Here is a 21736-nt window from a genome sequence, read left to right as displayed (position 1 = left end):
TGGTCATTTTTGCTGACTAAAATCGAAACGAAATTAAATAAAACAAGTTGGAATTTTGGCTGAAGAAAATTGGAAAAAATTGAAAAATTTGATCTTTATAAAGTCCACTTAGTCTTAGTCTTTATAAAGACCAATTGGTCTATATAGAGACCACAGGTCTTTATAAAGACCAATTGGTCTATATAGAGACCACAGGTCTTTATAAAGACCAATTGGTCTATATAGAGACCACAGGTCTTTATAAAGACCAATTGGTCTATATAGAGACCACAGGTCTTTATAAAGACCAATTGGTCTATATAGAGACCACAGGTCTTTATAAAGACCAATTGGTCTATATAGAGACCACAGGTCTTTATAAAGACCAATTGGTCTATATAGAGACCACAGGTCTTTATAAAGACCAATTGGTCTATATAGAGACCACAGGTCTTTATAAAGACCAATTGGTCTATATAGAGACCACAGGTCTTTATAAAGACCAATTGGTCTATATAGAGACCACAGGTCTTTATAAAGACAAGTGGGTCTATATAGAGACCACAGGTCTTTATAAAGACCTGTGGGTCTATATAGAGACCACAGGTCTTTATAAAGACCAATAGGTCTATATAGAGACCACCGGTCTTTATAAAGACCAATTGGTCTATATAGAGACCACCAGTCTTTATAAATACCAATTGGTCTATATAGAGACCACCGGTCTTTATAAATATCAATTGGTCTATATAGAGACCACCGGTCTTTATATATAGAGACCACAGGTCTTTATAGAGACCACAGGTCTTTATAAAGACCAATTGGTCTATAAAAAATCCACAGTTCTCTGCAAAGATCAATTGGTCTATAAAGAGACCAAAGGTGTCTATAAACATATATTGGCCTATAAAGAAACCAAAGGTCTCTTAAAACCAATTGGTCTATATAGAGACCACAGGTTGTCCCATATATTGAGTAATGTATTACCTAAATTTCAGTTCGCAGTAAAGCTTAGTCCCAAGTATTCTTTGGTTCTTGTATAATTTTAATATTAAAATGCCTTTGCAATAAGATATATCCTATGAAGGAAGGTTCTTTGATAATCTTTTGAAGAAAATTAAATAAATAAAAAGTTAAAAATATATATTTTGTTTTTGCAAAATAGTCAGGCTGAATCCCAGTTTGTTTTTTTTTAAACAACTATTTATTAGTGGAGAATGTATGACATTGTTTGTCGATGGGTAAGGCAGGGAAGACTATAGTTTCGGATCACGCCACTGATCCTCATCAGTTCCATTAGTTTTTTTGTTGGGATATTCTCCCCAGAAGCTATTGCTTCTATACAAAAAACCTTTCATACCCAAATGTCTCTTGTAACAAAGCGAAGTACTTAGCTGACCAACGACATAAACTGCATGGGAATTTCGCTGGTGCCTTACTTCGAGGTTAACAAGGCATTTACAAACAAATACCATACCTTTCCCACTGACTATTTTGCAAAAACAAAATACAAATGGTATCCCAAATAAACCGCCAACACTACGAAAAATATATATTTATTTTATGTAAATAATTCGTTTGTTGTGTGCGGAATTTTTAAGTTTTTAAATAATATACATTATTTTTATTTAAATAAAAAAAGAAGAAGATGAAATGAATATATCAACCTACAACAAAATCTGTATTTAATATTAAATTTATCGGTTTTATTTTCAATAATTTGAACAAAATATATTTACATGTAATTGATAAAAAGGCTAATATAAAACAGTAGGACATACAATTAGAGCTTTGTACAATAATAAATGCTTATGTATGATACAATAACATATTGAGGGTATTCATAATATATACATATGTATATTAAAATTTAGAGTTTTTTATTTCATTCCTATGCAATTTTATATTCAAAATAAATATTTGCCCACAGAATTGCTTTACAAAATTTTGGTAATTTAATATTTTGAGTTCTTAATAGGTTCCAAATCTCTCCACAAAAATTATGAACATAGGTAAATTTTTTCGGTTAGCCCTCATATAGAAGTACCCCCCATTTTCGGTATTTTGGGGTTCTTGAGCGCATTTTTCAACCGAATTCGCTGCAATTTGGTATTTTGTAGTCGTATATAGTAACAAATCTCTCCACCAACAATTATTAATATTGGCCCCCTTTTTGGGCCATTTGTTATATTAAAATCGTTATCTGATTTGTTCTGTGTTTTGGGTTCGGTTCTAAGACTTTGTTGTAATCTTTTCACCTGCGGAGGACCTCGAGATAAAAAACTAGAACCTAAGGTTCGATAATGAACTATAACCCGCATTTAGACCCAGCCCCTGTGTGGGAGGTACCAGAAGGAGTGGACCGGTATTTCCCATCTTCGAAATGGAACTAAATTTGGAAGAAATAGTAAGATGGCCAAAGTTTGGATGAAATCTTCTGAAACGGATTTTGTCCAAAGAAACATGGTGTCTAAAACAAATATATTTCGATGAGGCACATTTTCACCGTGTCAAAGTGTATACACTCTCATCTCAATTACTGAGGCTGAGGGTAATTTTTCCATTTTGAAATTTGTATTATGGTTTATATTCCCTATATTTTCACTTCAAATACGTGTCAGTATATCTATGGTGGAGGGTATCCAAAGTTCGGCCCGGCCGAACTTAACGCTTTTTCACTTGTTTTTGTCTTAAAAAAATCATCTACTTCCTTAAAATACTATTTGTCTCTTGTAACAGTCATTTTATCGGTGTAGAATGACAAATACCTGCCTATTTAAAGTTTTTCGGACAATTCCGTCTTATTACTATAGTAAATATTAGCCCAGATTGGGCTACTTTCAAAGATTTTTTTAGATCTCACAGTGAATACCCTTAATATATTTTTCCAATACGTTTATACTAGATACGAAAAAGAAAAATATACAAAAAATCCTTTGCAATGTGGTTAGAGTGGTTTTGTGGAACTAGGGGGTGTCTGGAAGGGGTTAGAGGTTAGTACAGTGTACAAAACAAATGGGAACAAATAAATGAGATTAGTTTATTAGATTAAAAAGTTAAATGAATTTGTGGTTTACCTCTGATCTGCAGATACAAAATTGTATTCACACACAAGCATACGTACACACACACACATGATGATGATTATAGTTATTGTGATGGTGAGTGTGTATGCATTCGAAATTGTGTGTGTGTGTGTGATTTGTAGTAGGACATTGAATTTGTGCAATGTCGTATGGTAGCACACACACACACATGTAGATGATAGGCATAGTATGTATGTTTGTGTAGTAGAGAGAGAAGTTGTTGTGGTAGTAGTGAAACAAATAAATTTAGTTTATTTATATGATTGTTGTGGTTGTTATAGAGGTGTTGTTGTTTTTGTAGTTGTAGTAAAAGCCCAATTCCGAAAGTATAGCAAAGAGTTGCAGAGCATTTGTAGTAGTAGCAGTTGTTGTTGTCGTATTAGTAAATTAGAGACAATTGTTGCAGCAATATTTGTTTAGCCAGAGTCATTGTTGTTGTTGATGACGACATTTGTTTGTTGTTTGGTTGTTATCCATTATTCACCATAGACCAAAGAGCAAGCAGTTAAGCCATAGAGCAGCAAAACCATTACCATGTGGTGTTGTTAAATGTGTGTGTATGGGTGTTTGGTTATGTCAAAGGCCAGTAGTTAAGAGTCAATTTGCCATGATGTTATTATTGTTGTTGTTGTTGTTCGAAACAAGTATTTAGTTGTTAAAGTGTGTAGGTTGTTGTCGTTGTTGGTGTGTGTGTTTGTTTCGATTACAGAGCGTATAACAGTTTTTGGTTCGTTTGTAGAGGTGTGAGAGTCAAATAGTTGAGTAATTTGTTTATTTGAGAGCCCGGCAAAAATAAATAAAGCATTTAGTTGTGTTGTGTTGATTTTGCCATTTACCATTGTTGTTGTTTTTATTGTTGTTTGCATAGCAATTAAATGTGTACACACACACACATTGTAGCATAATAATCGCATTAGAGAATGTGAAGAGAATAGAGAAAATATTTTATGATTAGATTTGTTTTAGACGATCCCAGGTCCATGAACTGTGGATAGATAATTTTGTCAGGACGAGGAACAGGGTGCAACACAACAGGAGAATTAAAAACAGTGGTCCGGAATAAATAATACGCCGAACCATAAACCATATAGAAATAGGGAAGGAAAACGGAATACGGAAAAAAACAAAACATTGTAATGATGGAAACAAGAGGAGCAGAATTTATTGTTATTTTCGTTGAAAGGGTTCCAACGAAATGGCGAAAAAGTTGAAGAGGGGTTGGTCAGGGTGGGGTCAGAGGAGTATCCATTACATTTATGTTCCCGAAAAAGAAAACAATGGACGTGGGTATTTGGTAATTTCGTTTAGTTGAGGGGTGATGGGTGGGTGTGAGTAACAGAGAGGTAGGGATAGGGTATTCGTTTGATGTTTTTTTTATTTATTTTGGTTTTCGGTTGGTTGTGATGGCGGAAAACGGATGTACGAGTGCGTGTGTATGTATGTGTGAGTTAATGCATTTTACAACAGGAAATACGGTTTTGTTGTTGAACCAGTTAAGCCAATGAAGAAAGCAAAGTATTGTGTTTGTATGTGTGTTGTCGGATACAAGTGTAAGTGTTTAATGGCATGGAAAACAGGATGTTGTTTGGGTTCGTTGGTTCGGTCGGTACGTAGTTCGTTCATTCATTCCGTTAGTGGTTGTTTGTTTTCGTTTTCGTTCGTATGTTTTTGTTATTTCGTTTCCATTTCGTTTGTTGTTGTTGTTGTTATTTTTGTGGTCGTTGTAGGATTGATGACGATGATGATGATAATATGAAAGGATTTGTTTTTTTATAGTTTCCCATAAAAAAGGGTAGAGTCCACAGATGCACGCACGCACACACACCCACACACATTTTATGGAAGGCAAGCGTATTTTTGTTGTTGTTGGATTGGTTGGGTTATAAAAAAGAAAATACGTTTTTGGAGGAAGAAGAAAAATAGGAGAAAAAAAATACAAGTAAGAAAATGAACACACATAAAGATGAAAATACGCACACAGACGCAACCAAAAGAAATTGTTTGTTTTCATTTTACGTTTGGAATGGATGATTTGGTTGGTTGGTTCATGGTGTTGTTGTTGATGGTCTTTTTTTAGATTAGATTTCTGCCATAAGTAAGTAATTTTTATTACAACAACAAAATGTAACTACAATGTAAATGAAATTGTATAAAAAAATAAATGAAGAAAAAAAGAACCAACAAAACAAGATAAATTGAAGTGAAAGTTAAATATGTTTTCTTTTTTTGCTTAACTAGACACCAACAACAAAACAAGGCATCCCAAAATAAAAAGAAAATAAGATGCGTTTTAATTAAATTCCAAAATCTTTGTTAAGATAAATAAAAAAATATGGTAAGGGAGGGAAATGAGAGTAAAGCGACAAAAGGTTCGACAAAGATTAAATGCTAAATTTTTCTGCTTTGTTGTTAATTAGAGAAATTAATTGTCATAATTAGTAAAAGTGCGCCTAAATGGATTTCTTAGATAATTTCGAAAAGTTTTGAAGATAATCAGATAATTAAATGACTACATAAATTTCGAAACATTAATTGGGTGGCATGGGCCGTATTGATGGTGTCCGAACGTATACGCCACATGAGCTTATAATAACAGAGACCTTTAAAATCGCTCTTAATTTATGGTATTTTTCACATTCACCGTTCCTTACAGGTGATTGTATGATGGGTCACCAAGTATTTGCTTCTAAAACAGAGAAGGGTCGTCACAAATAAAGTCTATTTTTCCTTAACAAGTGGGGTTATGTCGACACCATTATAAATACCATTGGACATATTAGTGGTGTCAGAACGCATACGGCACAAGTACTCATATTAATTTCCCGAAGAAAATCAACGAAATTTGGCGGTATATTTTCGTATTCGCTCTCTAGCGGTGATTTCCTCCTAATACCACTTAACACAGTATTGGTAACCAATTAGAGATATTATGTGTCATAATTAGTAAAAATGCGCCTAAATCTATTTCCTAAATGAATTCGAAAAGTTTTCTATACAATCAGATACAACATTGAAGCGTATTAGTCGTGCCAGAATGTATACGACACAAGTAATCAAAATGAAAGAGGCCTTTAAAATAGCTCTAAAATTATGATATTTTTCACATTTTCATAGCGCCAGCTTCTTACGCATTATTGACCACCAATTATTTCCGCTTGAAACAGTGCACGGTTGTCACAACCATAGTCTATCTGTTCCTGAACAAGTCGTGTTCAATCGCCACCATTATAAGTACCATTGAGCGTATTAGTGGGGTCAGAACGTAAACCGCAGCAGTACTCATAATAAAAAAAAAACCTTTTAAAATTGATAAATATCGACCGAACATGGCGGTATATTTTCGAATTCGCTCTCTAGCGGCATGATGGTTTCCACTTAATACTATTAAACCCAGTATTGGCCACCAATAAGAGAAATTGTCATAAATAGTAAAAATGCGCCTAAATCTATTTCTTAAATTAATTCAAAAAGTTTTCCATATAATCAGATAATTAAATGGCTGTTGAAAATTTGAAACAATATTTGGGTACCATGAGGCGTATTAATGGTGTCAGAACGTATACGTCTAAGTCGGATTGAATGAACTATTTCGCAATGGGATAACAAACAAACCTTTAATTTGAAGGTGGTATTTTAGTGCGTATAACTTCTGACGTTACACTTTATTGTTGGGCGTATTAGTAACGGCAACAGTTATACGCACTAAGGCACCATTTTAATATTACAGGTTTGTTTTTTATCTACTTCGATTTTAAATATAAAATTTTGAATTTAAAATTCGAAATCCCCTTTATCGCTTTACTTAAAAAAAAAATAATTAACCAAAAACGAAAAGAATTCTTAAAAATAAAATAAAAAAATAATATGGAGAAAAAATATAAACAAAAAAATTTTTTCATAAAAAATCCCAAGACCATAACAAAATTTGAAATAGAAAAATACTCACTCTGTATCGGTAATACTGGTTAAGGGTGCCAGCGGCTGCATTGGTGCTATATTTGAAGTTGGCGGTGAAGGGCCCCTCGAACTGTGGCGTGAACCATTCAATGTATGACGACCCATGAGACCAGGATTATTAATATCATTTACCATACCCGGCGCCATATGATGCGGATGATGACCATTCAGCACTTGCTGAGAACCACCATGCAATGAGGGAGAATGTGAATGTTGTAAACTTAGTTTCCGTGCATTTGTTGTCAGGTGATCCTCTTCGGCAGTGTATGGGAAATGATAACCATTTTTATCGGAATTTTCCGATAAACGATCTGAATGATGATCTTGATGATGAAGCCGTTGTTGTTGTTGTTGCTGCTGCTGTTGTTGTTGCTGATGATAATCGTTGCGCAGCAATGAATGTACCGAATGCACCGAATCGGTACCATACATGGGAGGCGGCTGATGTTTCTTTAGACTATAATGATTTTCCCGAGATCCATATATGTCAGGAGCGATACGATCTTTGGACATATATGGTGAACCCAGTGTTCTTTGTTTATCATAGATACTATCACTTAGATAGGCATTGTCATTATTAAAGGTTCTCATGTGATTGACAATTTGTGTGCCACCATTGCCATTGGAACTGCCACCACCGCCGCCATTGCTCCCTGTGCCATTGCTGTTGTTGCCATTACTTCCATTGTAATCATGTTCACTGCCATAATGGCTGGGTGGTTTATAATTTGTTATATTCGCAGGCATCGTGTCATATTGTCCATAGTTATCAGGTCTTCGACCATACAGACTTTCCCTTTCCAAGGCATCATAACTCTCGGAGGGTCGGGCATTTTGTAGATTTTCCAATATCGAGGGTGTCATATTGATTTTGTTGTGATGTTGTTGTAAATACGAAGTATCGGTGAGATCCGGATTAGGCAGTGGATTAGGGGATATGGTCATTTTTTGTCCATGATGTTGGATGTGCTCATTATCCGATTCAGTATTTTGTGACCATCTACCCATATTTGGTGGTGATTGTAAATAGGCATCGGGTAGTTGACTGGACCATCGAGGAGCATAGACTGGTTTATTGACGCTGGGGAACAATTGTGGACTTTGTACAACATTCAGTTCAGGCGGTGTGGTTGCCTGGACATGTTCCGTGATATTGGGCAGGTAAGAGGGGGTAATGCTAACCGCTGTGCTGCGATGTGTTGAAGTGGCTGTTCCGGTGGTGCTAGAACGATTCGTTCTAGACTCATCATCATCACTAGAATGGCTAGAGGCTAACTCCAAAGAACGACCATCAGTTTCGGAACCCGAATCGGAATCTTTGCGATGGTGTCTGCGAGATTTACCCTCCCTCTGGCCACTGGTGGTGGATGAGTCAAAGCCGCGCAAGAAACTGGGAGCGTCGGAATTGGAATTGTAATTCGAGGTGGATGTTGAGGTCTGGCGTAATTGGCCATCACTAGGAGAGAAGGAAAGTAAATAAATTTGTTAATTTTACATTTTGAAACCCTTACTCCCTTTTATAACTTACCTATAAGGACTGGAACTGGTCTTAGCAGTACTACGCGATGTGGTGCTCGACACACTTATACCCACGTTTCGTCGCTGTGTATCATAACCGTTGGCATTGAGAAAGTTATTGGGCCGGGTATTTGTACCATTAACATTGTGCGAACTATTACTGACGACCATCGAGGAATCGAGTAAAGGTACCTTTCGTCCCATACATCTTAGGAATGTTCGTTGAAGATTTTCCCTCACTCTCTTGTTGATGATACAATAGCCAACAAGACAGAAGACTGCATGCAGTACTACAACTCCTGAGAGTAACATACTTAAGAGTTGAGAACTCTCCGAGGCTGCGAGTACCGCCAAGACCCACATTACGCCCATTAGTGGCAATGAGACTACCGAAAGCCATAGTAGGGTACGTAAATTACCAAAACCCAAAACATGATCTTTTAGCGTAAACGCGGCCTTTACGGATACAAAGAGGATGAGCAGATTTACCACCGACATTCCAGCAATCGGACCAACAAGCCACCACACAACAGGTTCGTAAACGGATAACCAACAGCTAAAAGAAGGATGAAATCAAAATGAATTATATGGAATGAAAAATTTATGATAAGATTTGGAACAAATCGCCGAAGAGATTTACATATGAAAGCTAATCAACGAAATTTAATTTTAATACCGCAAATATGAGAAAATAGAACTGTCATTTATTTAGTATTGTTGCATTATTGAAGATAGTGGTCCCTATATTACGAGGTGGGTAGTATGAGTGTTGTCAATATGTATACGCATCCAGCTACTGTTATTAAAAACAAGAACCTATGTAACATAAAAATGTCTTTTCATTGAGATAAGGTCTGTCGTGACTCAAAAAAATTTAGTGTATCTATCCTTTAGTAGCTCTAAATTTTAATTTATCGCGTCTTAATTTGGTCATCAATCTTTACATTGAGAATGTCTGATTTCATTGCTTTGAAGGTTATTTCCTTGTTTGATATTTTGCAATTTTTTTCAAACAGATTCTTTATAATTTGTTCCATCATGGGGACAATATTTATTTATAGTGGGCGTATAAGTAATGTCACAATGTATATATACCATATACCACATCATAATTAACTAAATTTACGATCCGATAATTCGTAATATTTTAATATTTAAACATTAAGCTATGAAATTATTACTCCGTAATTCAAAAAATGGCTAAACATTTTTTTTTTTCAGAATTGCTGAGTTAAATGGATCGTATGATTGTTGTCACTATGTATTCGCACCCAGGTTTAAAAACAATAACCTACATAATCTTCAAATGTCCAATTGTAGATACTCTCAACTATAGGGAGTCTTGTTGTGAGTTTCAAAAGAGTTACTTTGATACCCGCAAATATGAGAAACAGAACTGACTGAATTATTTGTTATTGCTGGGTCAACTGGGTCGTATGACTTTTGTCACTATGTATACGCATCCACCATTAACCTATATAATTTCCAAATATCCAATTGTAGATATTCTTAACTATTAGGAGTTTTGTTATGACTCTCAAAATGATGAACATAAAGAAGATCTAAATATCAATTTATCCTCCGGTTTTTATATTTTGCAATTTTTTGAAACAGATATTTTATTATTTCTCCCATCTTGAGGTTATGTCTTTCTAATAATATTTATTTTCGGTGGGCGTATAAGTACTGTCACAATGTATACGCCATATACCACACCATAATTAACTAAATTTACGATCCGATAATTCGTAATATTTTAATATTTAAACATTAAGCTATGTGAAAAACCGAATTATTTGATATTGCTGGGTCAACTGGGTCGTATGACTTTTGTCACTATGTATACGCATCCAACTTTAACCTATATAATCTCCAAATATCCATATAAATAGATATTCTTAACTATATTTAAATTTAATTATCCTGTGAATCTCAAAATGATGCACATAAAGAAAATCTAAATCTCAATTTTTTTATATATAGGCTTTTATTTTGCAATTTTTTGAAACAGATATTTTATTATTTCTCCCATTTTGAGGTTATGTCTTTCAAATAATATATATTTATGGTGGGCGTATACGTACTGTCACAATTTATACGCTCTGGTGATCCATGAAATTATTACCCTGTTATACATAAAAACCTTTAAAATTTTCCAGAATTGCTAAGTCAACTGGATCGTATGACTGTTGTCATTATGTATACGCAACCAGCTATTAGTATTATAAACATTAACCTATATAACCTCAAAATGTCAAATTGTATATACTTTTGCACATAAATAAGCTTAGCATATCTATCCTTTAGTATATATAGATCGCAATTTATCCTGATTGACATGGGTCCCGATTTCATGTCTTGAAGGTAATTTCCTTATTTGCATTTTTTTCTATTTTGCAATATTTAGAAGCATATCGTTAAAATATCGTTTCAAAAAAAAAAAAAAAAAAAAAAATAATAATTTATAATCGGTCTATATTGTAATCTAGGGTGTATAGTTACTGTCACAATGTATACGCTCTAGTGAGCCACATCATAATAGTCTTAACTTAAAATCCGATAAATTGTTTCAATTTTTCTAAAAATTTAGCTATGAAACTCTTACCCTGTAACGAATAAAACCCCAAAACACATTTTCAAAAATTAACTAGTTTGAAATCGACCAATGCTATTACACTTCCATACACTGACGAAACCGTTTGCACTTCACTACATTCTATGACAGCTAACGGTATTCTGTTAAGCCTACAAAATTCCTATACACTTTCATCAATTTTCGCACAATCACACATCCAACATACGCGTACATTTGCAAAATGGTCGAAAAAAAGGAAACCACGAACAACACCCCAAATCAATCAACCAAAATTTCGTTTTGTTCCTCTTCTTCTGCGGCATCTTTTCTTCATCATCATCACCATCATCGCATGATAATTCTTGGTAATACTTACAACAGACTATTTCCATATTCGTGAGCACGCACACCCACCGATAAGCCAACAACGATAGCGGGCGCACCATAACCCATGGCAAAGTAGAAACCCATCGGACCATGATTAATATCACGCATCTCCGTTAGCATACGATACAAATGCACACAGTCCACCGTCGTCCAGGCGAAGGCGGCCAACCAGAAATAATGCAAACAAATCGCAATCAGCTTGCAGGGGAATTCGTTTTCGAGCAAATTACGACGTGATTGCATGCCGACAAAGAACAGCAATTCGGCAAAGAAGACACACAGGACAATGTTCTGATGAATGGTATTTGAGTTGGTCTGTTGGCCACGCAACAGGGCCAATGCAATCAGGACGCTCAAAAGGACGGGCAGCGAAACGAGGAAGGCGGAATATGAAGTGATTTGGACGAGCAGTGATGGTTCGGGTATATCCTCGGGATCGATAACATCAACAATGACAGCATAATTGGAGATATGGGTGCAGGTGCAGTTGACCAATATGGGTGGTGGTTGGGGCGATCCAGAAGCTCCTCCATTATTGTTTGAGTTGCTCGGCATGTGTAAGTGGATATTATCATAATCGGGTATATCGGTTTGACAGCCTAGGCGGGTCCATTGATTGGTAAAGGAATTCCAGCGCACACATTGTGGATTGGAACGTGGTCCAAAACGTCCTGGCTCAATGTCCAACCACATTTGCAGTTTTATGGGCTGTGAGAGATGTGGCGATCCCAAGGATCTAAATGAAAGGTGTTGCGCCTTCTGGGACTGCTCACTGGGATAGATAACCTCCACTTGACGTTTAACCAAACGACGATTGCGATAGAAGGCTTCATTTTCACCCTTACTTGGATTCATATCGGAGTGATCATCATGTTCGTGGGAGTGAATTTGCTGTTCCTGCGACTGATCATAATGACCCATATCTTCGGGAGAATTTATCACCTCTTCTCCCGAATTACCATGGAATTCAATGTTATCATCAAAGCGCACATTCAAATGGGGTTCTTCGGGATCTTCTATTTCCATGGCCTCGTTGCTGTCATGTTCCCTTGACGATGATGACGAGGAGGAGGACGATGCTGGTGGAATTTCATGTGCCGTTATGCGTATATTCTCAATCATATGCTCCTCACTGGCCGAATTGGATGAGGCTTGACTTCCACTGCCATGTTTCTTGGGTACATCAAAGACTTCTATGAATTCCTGTTCACTTGAGCCTGTGGCGGAATAGGTCTTTTGTGACGAGATTTTACGATAGGGAATTTCGATGCGTTTCTCCTCAGCCTCTGTGGAGGGTACCAAAATTGCCAAGGAAAGTATTGGCGAGGCAACTTCTATGTCAACACCCCAACGTCGGGTAATGGTTTCATCAAACATATCGGGAAGTAGCTGGCCCACATCTTTGTATTGGGCATATGAGATTATGGCCTTATAATCATTGGTGCCATAGGTCACTTCATTACTCTCAGGGGGTGTAATACCCAACATATCCAGCGGAACCAAGACCTTCGTGTATTTATCAAATTTACTTTTATCCTGAATGTAATTGTTGTATTTGGGGAAGGTAATAACCGGTTTCTGCTTTGCCGAATGTTGTAGAAACCCACTGGTATCGGGTAAAATAATACTTTCCGTGGTGAAGGCATTCGGTTTGAAATATTTAGTTTTATGATATTCACTTAGCTGTTCGGGTTCATAGCCAAATAGCGATTCTGCAGTGACAATATCCAAACCAAAAGCCATATTGGGTTGTACAATTTCGAAAGGATTGGTGTAGGTGTCGTGTTGAGATCTTGCCAATATAACCATATATTTATTGAAGGCATCAAGGAGATCATCGGGTCCACGTTGTATTAGCTCTGAGGCCCGTTTCCACTCCGAAGAATATTTACGATCCAAAATAACACTGGCAGCCTCAACAAGATTTTTGATGAAATATTTATCCTGAGAATGCGTCAAATTTAAACCATTCTGCATTAGTTCATAATTAATTAGTTCCTGCAGTAATCCCTCGGTGACCAGGAGATCTGCTCCGTAGAGGCGATCATGGGAGAATTTCATTTCATCCGAAAGATATTCCATTTCCAATTCGTGGGACCAAACATTGTTGTTTTCATTTAGCAGGAAGGATGATTCCATTTTATAACGCCTATGATCTTTGGTCAGGGGTTTCTTATGGACCTTGGAACTGCGATCTACAGTGGTACAGGCTTTTTGTAGATTTTCTGCAGTCTTTATGGCCACAAAGGAATTTAACTCCAATTCCAATTTTTCCAACTGAGAAAGTTGTTTCCTCAGCTCCACAAAAGGTTCCGAAGTGCAATTAAACATATCGGGTGTATTCCAACCTCCAGACAAGCCATCACAGGTCCTCTGACCCTTTCCCTTAGAGGGGCTAGGGCAATTTTCCACAGTGGTACTACCCAAGGGAGTTCTAGGCCACCACACTCCTGCAGCAAAAGATCTAGGGCAAGCATCGTACACCACTTCACAACCATTTAAGGTCACTTCGGCATAAGGGTTAGAACACGAATCACAACGACGACCAATTACACCCTCTCTGCATTCACACTGACCCGTCAACGGATTACAGGCACTACTAAAAGATCCAATGGAGTAGCAATCACATGGTATACAGGCTGTCTCATTCGGTGGCTGATAATGATTTGTTTTACAATGACATTGTCCGGTGGTCTTGTGGCAATCGGGATGATAACCTTGCTTGACATTACATTTGCAGGGTCCACACACCTTTTCACCCCACCAACCGCCGGGGCAGGGTTGTTGCACAGTCTTTTCACAATACTCTCCATGTTGATAGGTTGAGTTACATTCGCAGTGATATCCTTTAGGTTCGCTGATGTTTGCTCGACAAACTCCCGCTGCACAGGGCTTCACGGTACAAATGGGTAGGCAATCAGGTCCCACGTAACCTGGGAGACACTCACACTCCGCATGATCCCAGGAAGTGGTACAACTAGAATGTGGTGGACAGGTGACGGGGCACTCGGCCTTTGAGAGACAACCATCTTCAACATTTTCACGTATGGTGGGCCTGGACAATACGGCCTGTGAGGCTCCAATCCTTACTTCCTGGATACAACCTTCATACGATAACAAATCATCTACATGACCAATAGAACTATCCGGACTGCCGATGACAATTTTTCCCACATAGAGACCCTGGATTTTTTGTGATATCGGCACCGCTCCTGTGCGCTGACCAAAATCTACAGAGAATGAAATTTCTGAGCCCATCCATTTTATTTCCACACGATGCCATTCTCCATCCGCCAAAAACGCGCCAGCCAAAAACATCGGTTCATTATCAAAAATATAATAAAGGATGCCATCCTTGAGACATATCACCGCGGAACTATTCTGTCCAATTTGTATTTGCAGAAGGAAGGCATTACGTTGTCGGGTCCTTATGGCCAGCGATGTTACCCAAGGCATTTGTATTGGTCTCAGAAGAGGATTGAAACTCAAGCTACCATCTCCAGAGAAACGCCAAGGGGCTGGTATTGTCTCCTGACAATTATTACCAGCATAACCCTCCGGACATTCACAGGTATAGGTATTCCAACCTTCATGGCAAGCACCACCATTGAAGCAGGGTTCTGAAGAACATAGCGGATTGCGTTGAGGACATCCAGAAATTGTGCCATTATCTGCTACATAGGAATTCAGATCAATATAACGTTCATCGATTCTCAAATCGGAAATACAGCCAACATAATCTTGATTATCGATGGGGAAGTGGGCGGGAATGCGAGGCAAACCACCAATTTGCAGGGGTCCTGTGAGATCCAAAAATCTATGACATGTCTCTGTGAGCAGAGAACATCTCTTGTCCAGCTTCAAAGTGGTTTGATTGGCACAATTCCATTTGTCACCGAAATTACCAGCCAAGGCCACGGCCGTATCACAGGCATCCACAATAAGAGTCACGGTGCGATTCAAATAATTCACCTCCACCTCATGCCACTGGCCATCGGATACTTTACTTTGTTGGAATACTGCCACTTTTTCGCTGCGATCCCCAAGGGAGAAGGTGAACGTGACATGGCCCTGGACAATTTCCAAGGCCACAAAATCATGCAGTTCATTATAACGCCCATTGTAGAGCAGTAGACCATTCTCATGGACCGTGGCGAAGCGTAATTTAATATTGAAGCGATGTCTCTGTTTCATACTCTCAAAGGTGAGGAAGGAGTTGCGTGAGAATGAGCGTGAACGTAATTCACATGTGGCCGTGTATGGGGGTGGTTGGCTGGTCATATAGTTATTCATACACGATAGACCACCCTCACATATGTCCGACATGCAGGGTTTCAATTTTTTAATATCAGTTTCACAATTCACGCCCGTATGGCTGGGTGGACAAACACACGTATAGCCACCCTCTCGTCGCATACAGGAACCACCATTTTGACAGGGATCGGAATAGCAAAGATCTACTTCGGTATCGCAGAGATAATGTTCCTTGCTGCCGGTGAAACCTTCAGGGCAGGAACAGGCAAAGGTGTTGACAGGATAAATTGGGCGGAACAGTACCGTGTCGCTGTGTATAAAATCTGAGGCATTGCCGAATTTCAATACCGTCAAACATTCTTCAAAATTCAAGCAGGGTTCCCGCACACAGAGGTTATCATCGAATGGCAACACCTCCACTGTGGCCAATCTTGCCAATATGGCACGATTCAAATACACCCTCTCCTGCAGATATTGTGGTGTATAGAACTCCTCGTGAGATACATCAGGACGTTTCGCCGAAAAGCTAACATTTAAAATACGCGAAGTGACATCCGTGTCATCTTGTATAGAGAAGATGAAAATATTCTCCTTGGGGCAGGGTATTATGGCTGCCAGGCCATCCAAAAAGAAATTCAGCAGGGGTGAGAGGAAGGCCTCCTCAGTCATTTCATTCAAGCGCACTGTTACCGAATTGAAAAGCATATCTTCTGTAATCAACCTTACGGCCAATTGCATAATGGCCTTGGCCTCATTGATGCCATCGGTGACCGATACCTCCATGGTGGCAAATTTCGGTACATTGGTATTTAGCTGAGGACTCAGACTCAAGCCTCCTGTTGTTTGATTCAATCGTATTAAATTTGCATTATTTCCCGACAGTATGCGATAGGTTAGCTTATCACTAACATCGGCATCAAAGGCGGGAATGCGTCCAATATCACCACTGGGGAAATGGTCACGGAAGTTATTGAAAATCACTTGGAAGTCTCTCAACACGGGGGCATTATCGTTTACATCTGTAACTAAAATTTCAACATGGGCATCATTCCTCAATGGTGGGGAGGCAGCACGTATCACCAATTCAAATCTCTTGCGATTCGATTCATAATCCAGTTCCGTCATTGTCAGCAATTGGGCCCTTTCCGAACCCGGGCGGGTAACCAAGGAAAATGAATTTGAATCATCACCACCAATTATGCTATAATGGACCACAGCATTCACTCCCTCATCCGGATCATGGGCATGGATTTCACCAACCACTGAGCCTACAGGAGAATTTTCGGGTACATATAACGTAATTTTATCCGAGGGGAATGTCGGTGGAGAATCATTAACATCTTCCAGCCGAATTTGTACCTCCACAGTGCTGGACATGGGCGGTGATCCTTTGTCGACAGCAATGGCTGTCAGATGATATATGGCCACACTTTCACGATCTAAATTTTTATTCGTACGTATGGTACCCGAAGTGGGATCGACAACAAATGAACCATCTTCCACATCACGATCGCTGAGTAAATATTTAATGCGTCCATTCAAACCAATATCGGGATCAGTTGCAGCAATTTGCAATACTGAGGTACCCACCAAGGCATCTTCCAAAATTGAGGCTTGATAGAGAGGATTCTTAAAATGTGGCGGATTATCATTGACATCGGTAACACTTATCTCCACATCTGTGGTATCACTCAACGAAGGATTACCACCATCCTTGGCTGTGACGGTCAGTAAATATCCACTTGTCGTTTCCCTATCCAGCAAAGCATTTGTGACAATTGCTCCAGTTTGCGGATTTATGGAGAAAGGATCTGGACTCCCTAGACCATTTATGCTTTCCTCATTCAACGAATATGTTATTTGGGCATTAATACCCACATCGCTATCGGTGGCGGAGACAACCAAAACCGTTGTGCCAATTGGAGCATCTTCAAATACCGAAGCACTATAGGGAGCATTTTCGAAAATCGGTGCATAGTTATTGGCATCCGTAATATTTATATTGACCGTGGCTGTATCTGCCCTTCCTCCCGAATCGGTGGCAGTTATGGTCAGCAAAAATCTCTTTTCTTGCTTATAGTCCAAAGACTGGGCAATCGTAATCAATCCTCGACCATTCTGCGAAGTTATGGCAAATCGACCTCTCGTATTACCCGATGTAATTTCATAATGCAAACGACTGTCCTCATCTGGGTCAGTGGCTGTCACCGTACACACTGGTGTTCCTGGTGGCTGATCCTCACCCACATTTGCTTCATAGTATTTAGGATTGAAAACCGGGTCATTGTCATTCACATCCTGCACAGTTATCACCACTGTAGAGCTAGCCGATTTAGGTGGCACCCCACCATCTTTGGCGATAACTTGAAATGCAAAACGATTCTGCTCCTCACGATCCAGCTGTTTTATGGTATGAACCCAACCCGAACGTGGATCCACAGCCAAGGGAAAATTATCATCACGTTCCGATATGCTATAAGTTATTTCAGCATTTGAACCTTCATCACTGTCATAGGCCTGCACCCGGATAATATTATAACCCACCGGGACATTTTCCAGTACCGATTCTTGAAATTGTGATGTATAAAAACGCGGGGCATTATCATTCGTATCGATGACATTAACCAGCAGCTGGGTGGTATTACTTCTCGAAGGACTGCCACCATCTTGAGCCCGTATTACCAAACGATAACTGCGAACGCTTTCATAATCCAGGGGCTTGACCAAACTAACATCTCCACTCATCGAATCGATGGAAAATTGAGATTGGGTATTACCACCTATTATGGCATAACGTATCGCCGCATTATTACCCTGATCAGCATCGGTGGCACGTATATGCGCGACGACATTATCATCACCCCATTGATCTTCGGGTACTTGGACTGTATAGGTGCGTTCACTAAATTGCGGATAATTATCATTGTCATCCAGGATTTTTACTAAAACACTGGCTGTGGCTGTTTTACGTTCACTTTGTGCCGAAGCCATATCCGAAGCGGTCACAATAATATTATAACTATCCGATGTTTCGCGATCCAGCGAAGTGCGCGTGGCAATTACACCAGTTCGAGCATCGATGCGGAATATAGGGATTTCTTGATCTTGCAGGGTTCCAGTACCGTCTGAAAAGAAAAAAAAACAACATAAATGGGAGGGGGTAAAGAGGGGTGTTAAAGAAAATTTTTTTTAAAAAAAAGAGAAGAAAAATGTGGAGAGAATGAAAGAAGAATGGAGAAGGAAATTTTGTTAATAGATGCAATATATAAAAATCGAGGTCCTAGGTTTGTCCTCGTTTGATCCTGCACAAGTTGACAATAGCTTAAAATTTAGATTGTCAAAGCGATCGGCATAAAGACGTTTTTGAAAGACAGAACCAGATAAATGATTATTTGATATTGTTAAAATTTTTTAAACCGACTCATTATGGTGAATCGTTCAAGCAGAACTAGATATCTGATTGATTTTATAATTGTTAAAATTTTCTTTCGACCTTTTCCTCCGAAATATATTGAAATTTAAATATATTGAAAAATAAATCAATTCCACTTACCCGTTATACTTTCAATGCCATAATCAATTTCAGCATTTTTTCCAATATCCTGATCCGTTGCCCTCAAAGTGATAACTGTGGATCCCACTGTGGCACCTTCACGTATCGATGCCTCAAATTGTTCCGCCTCAAAGGTAGGGCTATGATCATTACAATCTAAAACATTAACCTGCAACGTCGTCGTTCCCGATCTGGGAGGAAAACTATCATCGGTGGCTACCACACGAAAATAATGGACATCCATTAATTCACGATCCAAACTTGCCGAAGTGGTAACTACACCGGTACGTGAATCCACCTTAAACAAAGACTGAGAACGTGAATCCAACAGAGAAACCATGGAGTAAACAACCGGAGAATCTTCAGGATCACGGGCACGAACGGTGGTCACACTTGAGCCTGCCGGCTGTTCTTCCAACACCGAGGCCACGTAGAGGGCCTGTTCAAAATATGGCGATTGATTGCGTAGCTCTCGACGTACCCTTTTTGCAATATCTGTGTCATTAAATTCCTGATAATGGTAGACAATTTTCAGACGATGGTCGGAATCGACAATGTCGCTACGATCACAGCGAATGTTAAAGGTTATGCTAACTTTCCACATCGATTCGTGAATGCAGACATCACGGCTTGCCACCAAGTCGCGATTTTGATGTTCAATAACAAAACGTTCATCGTTTACATCGAGGAAGTTCACCTTGCAGTGTTGACATATCGAGCGGGGCAGAAAGGCATTCAGATTGTTAATGAATTGAGATTTCCGCAGGCAGATTTGATTCCATTTATCGGTGGTATGTATGGCATAGGAGGCGTAAGTTTCGGATATCCATTGTTTGGCTTCTGATATGCGACGATGTAAATTGCTGGCCGATTGGGATGCAGCAATGGAGGCCGAGGATGTTTCGAGTGTCAACATTGATCTTCGTTTACGACTCAATATGCGATGACGCATTTCATTGTCAAATGAATTGCCGAATATTAAATCACCATCACGAAATTCACTAAGCGAGTGATTGTGGTTATATGTGGCTCCTAACGCTCCTAACGTATTGCTTTGTTTATTGGTATCACGAAATTCGCCATAGCTACGTTCGTATTCCTCCAAAGGATCCAATTCTTCGATAAATCTTCTTCGACGTCGTCGCTTTGAATAGCCCGTATCCTCCTCCTCATAATGCCGACCATGAATCTCCTCCTCCACCCGCCTATCCTCGTTACATGTATGCCCCGACACAAATATCCTTATGGGCAGACTGTAATAGTCGATGCTACGCAAACGATTCGACGTTGAGTCCACATAGAATGTGAACAGATTCGGATAATAGATTCCATCACATTTCAGTGATTTCTTCAATTGTATCTGACCGTCTTTGTGATTGACCGAGACTAGATGATGTACAAAATGGGCCGATTTGTGGGCATTAATTTTGTAATGGCGCTCCGAGCCCAATTTATATACCGATGCATTGAATATCACCGTACCAGGTGCTGCATCCTCATGGACAATTATCAGATACGCACTGGAGATTTGTACTGTAAGGCAGATGATGGCTAAGAGTATCAAGAGTGGGTGATGCGGGAGAATGCGTGTGGGAGTATTGCGTGTGGGTGGTGGCATTATTGCCTTAATGTGTTGCTGCTTCCCCACTCGTTCTTGTTGGTGATTCTGTTGGTGTTGCCATCTTCTTCTTGTTGTTGACGATGTGGAAGTGGTTGTAGCGTGGCTACAACTCACAAAGTCTGGCACTCTCTTTAATGTGGCTAAAATTGTTTCAGTTGCATTTGCTTTTGTAGCTGCTGTTGTTGTTATTGCTGGTGCTGCTTCTTGTGTTCTTGTTGTTGTGGGTAATGATGAATGAGAAATAGTTTTTAAGTTGCTCTGAGTTGGTGTTGCTGTTAATAATGATGATGGTGATGGCGATGAGGACTTTGTTGATGGCAGCCACTCTTCGGTATGCTGTTGAAAACACATTTTGTTTCTGTGTGAGTGTGTGTGTGTTTCTTGGTGAGTGAGTGAATTCACTCTGCTGAGTACACCTATACCTACTATACGGTTTACAACTGTGGTCTTATCAAAGTGATAAGTAAAAGTGTTCACAGTGCATGTGTGTGTGTGTATGCAATGCAAGTGGTTAGGTAAGTGGTGTATGCTTTTCCCCCCTTCCTTCTTATTCTGTTTCCTCAACAGTTGATTTCTTTCTCAAAAGTTTTGATGTGGTCAACTGAAGAATGTGTTGGTGTGTGGGCTGGTGTTGCTGTTTGTACGTATATGTGTGGCCAGGACCTTAATTAACCACACATCAAAAATATTTCTTTAAATTAGTAAACATTTGTAAGTCTTATCGTTGTTGCTGTTATTAGTGTGAAATCTGTAAAGAAAAAAGGCAAGAAAACGTAAATGGAAGCGGTTAAAATGTCTGTGAATAA

General features: G+C 38.9%; 1 protein-coding gene across 1 annotated transcript; it reads right to left on the bottom strand.

The window, feature by feature from the left end:
- Positions 1–7007: 7007 nt before the first annotated feature.
- On the bottom strand, positions 7008–21281 carry LOC133335432 (protocadherin-like wing polarity protein stan). The gene is made up of 4 exons (XM_061543705.1): positions 19310–21281; positions 11492–18881; positions 8551–9096; positions 7008–8478 (listed from the first exon to the last, which is right to left on the bottom strand). The coding sequence occupies exons 1-4, from the start codon at positions 21279–21281 to the stop codon at positions 7008–7010; spliced, it is 11379 nt and encodes a 3792-aa protein (XP_061399689.1).
- Positions 21282–21736: the final 455 nt, after the last annotated feature.

The sequence above is a fragment of the Musca vetustissima genome, unplaced genomic scaffold (genome assembly GCF_032173495.1).
Source record: "Musca vetustissima isolate MV318-11 ecotype Yass unplaced genomic scaffold, APGP_CSIRO_Mvet_v1 utg41470, whole genome shotgun sequence".
Classification (NCBI taxonomy): domain Eukaryota; kingdom Metazoa; phylum Arthropoda; class Insecta; order Diptera; family Muscidae; genus Musca; species Musca vetustissima.
The sequence above is the reverse complement of the archived record's forward strand: the minus strand, read 5'-3'. Positions and strand labels throughout refer to the sequence as shown.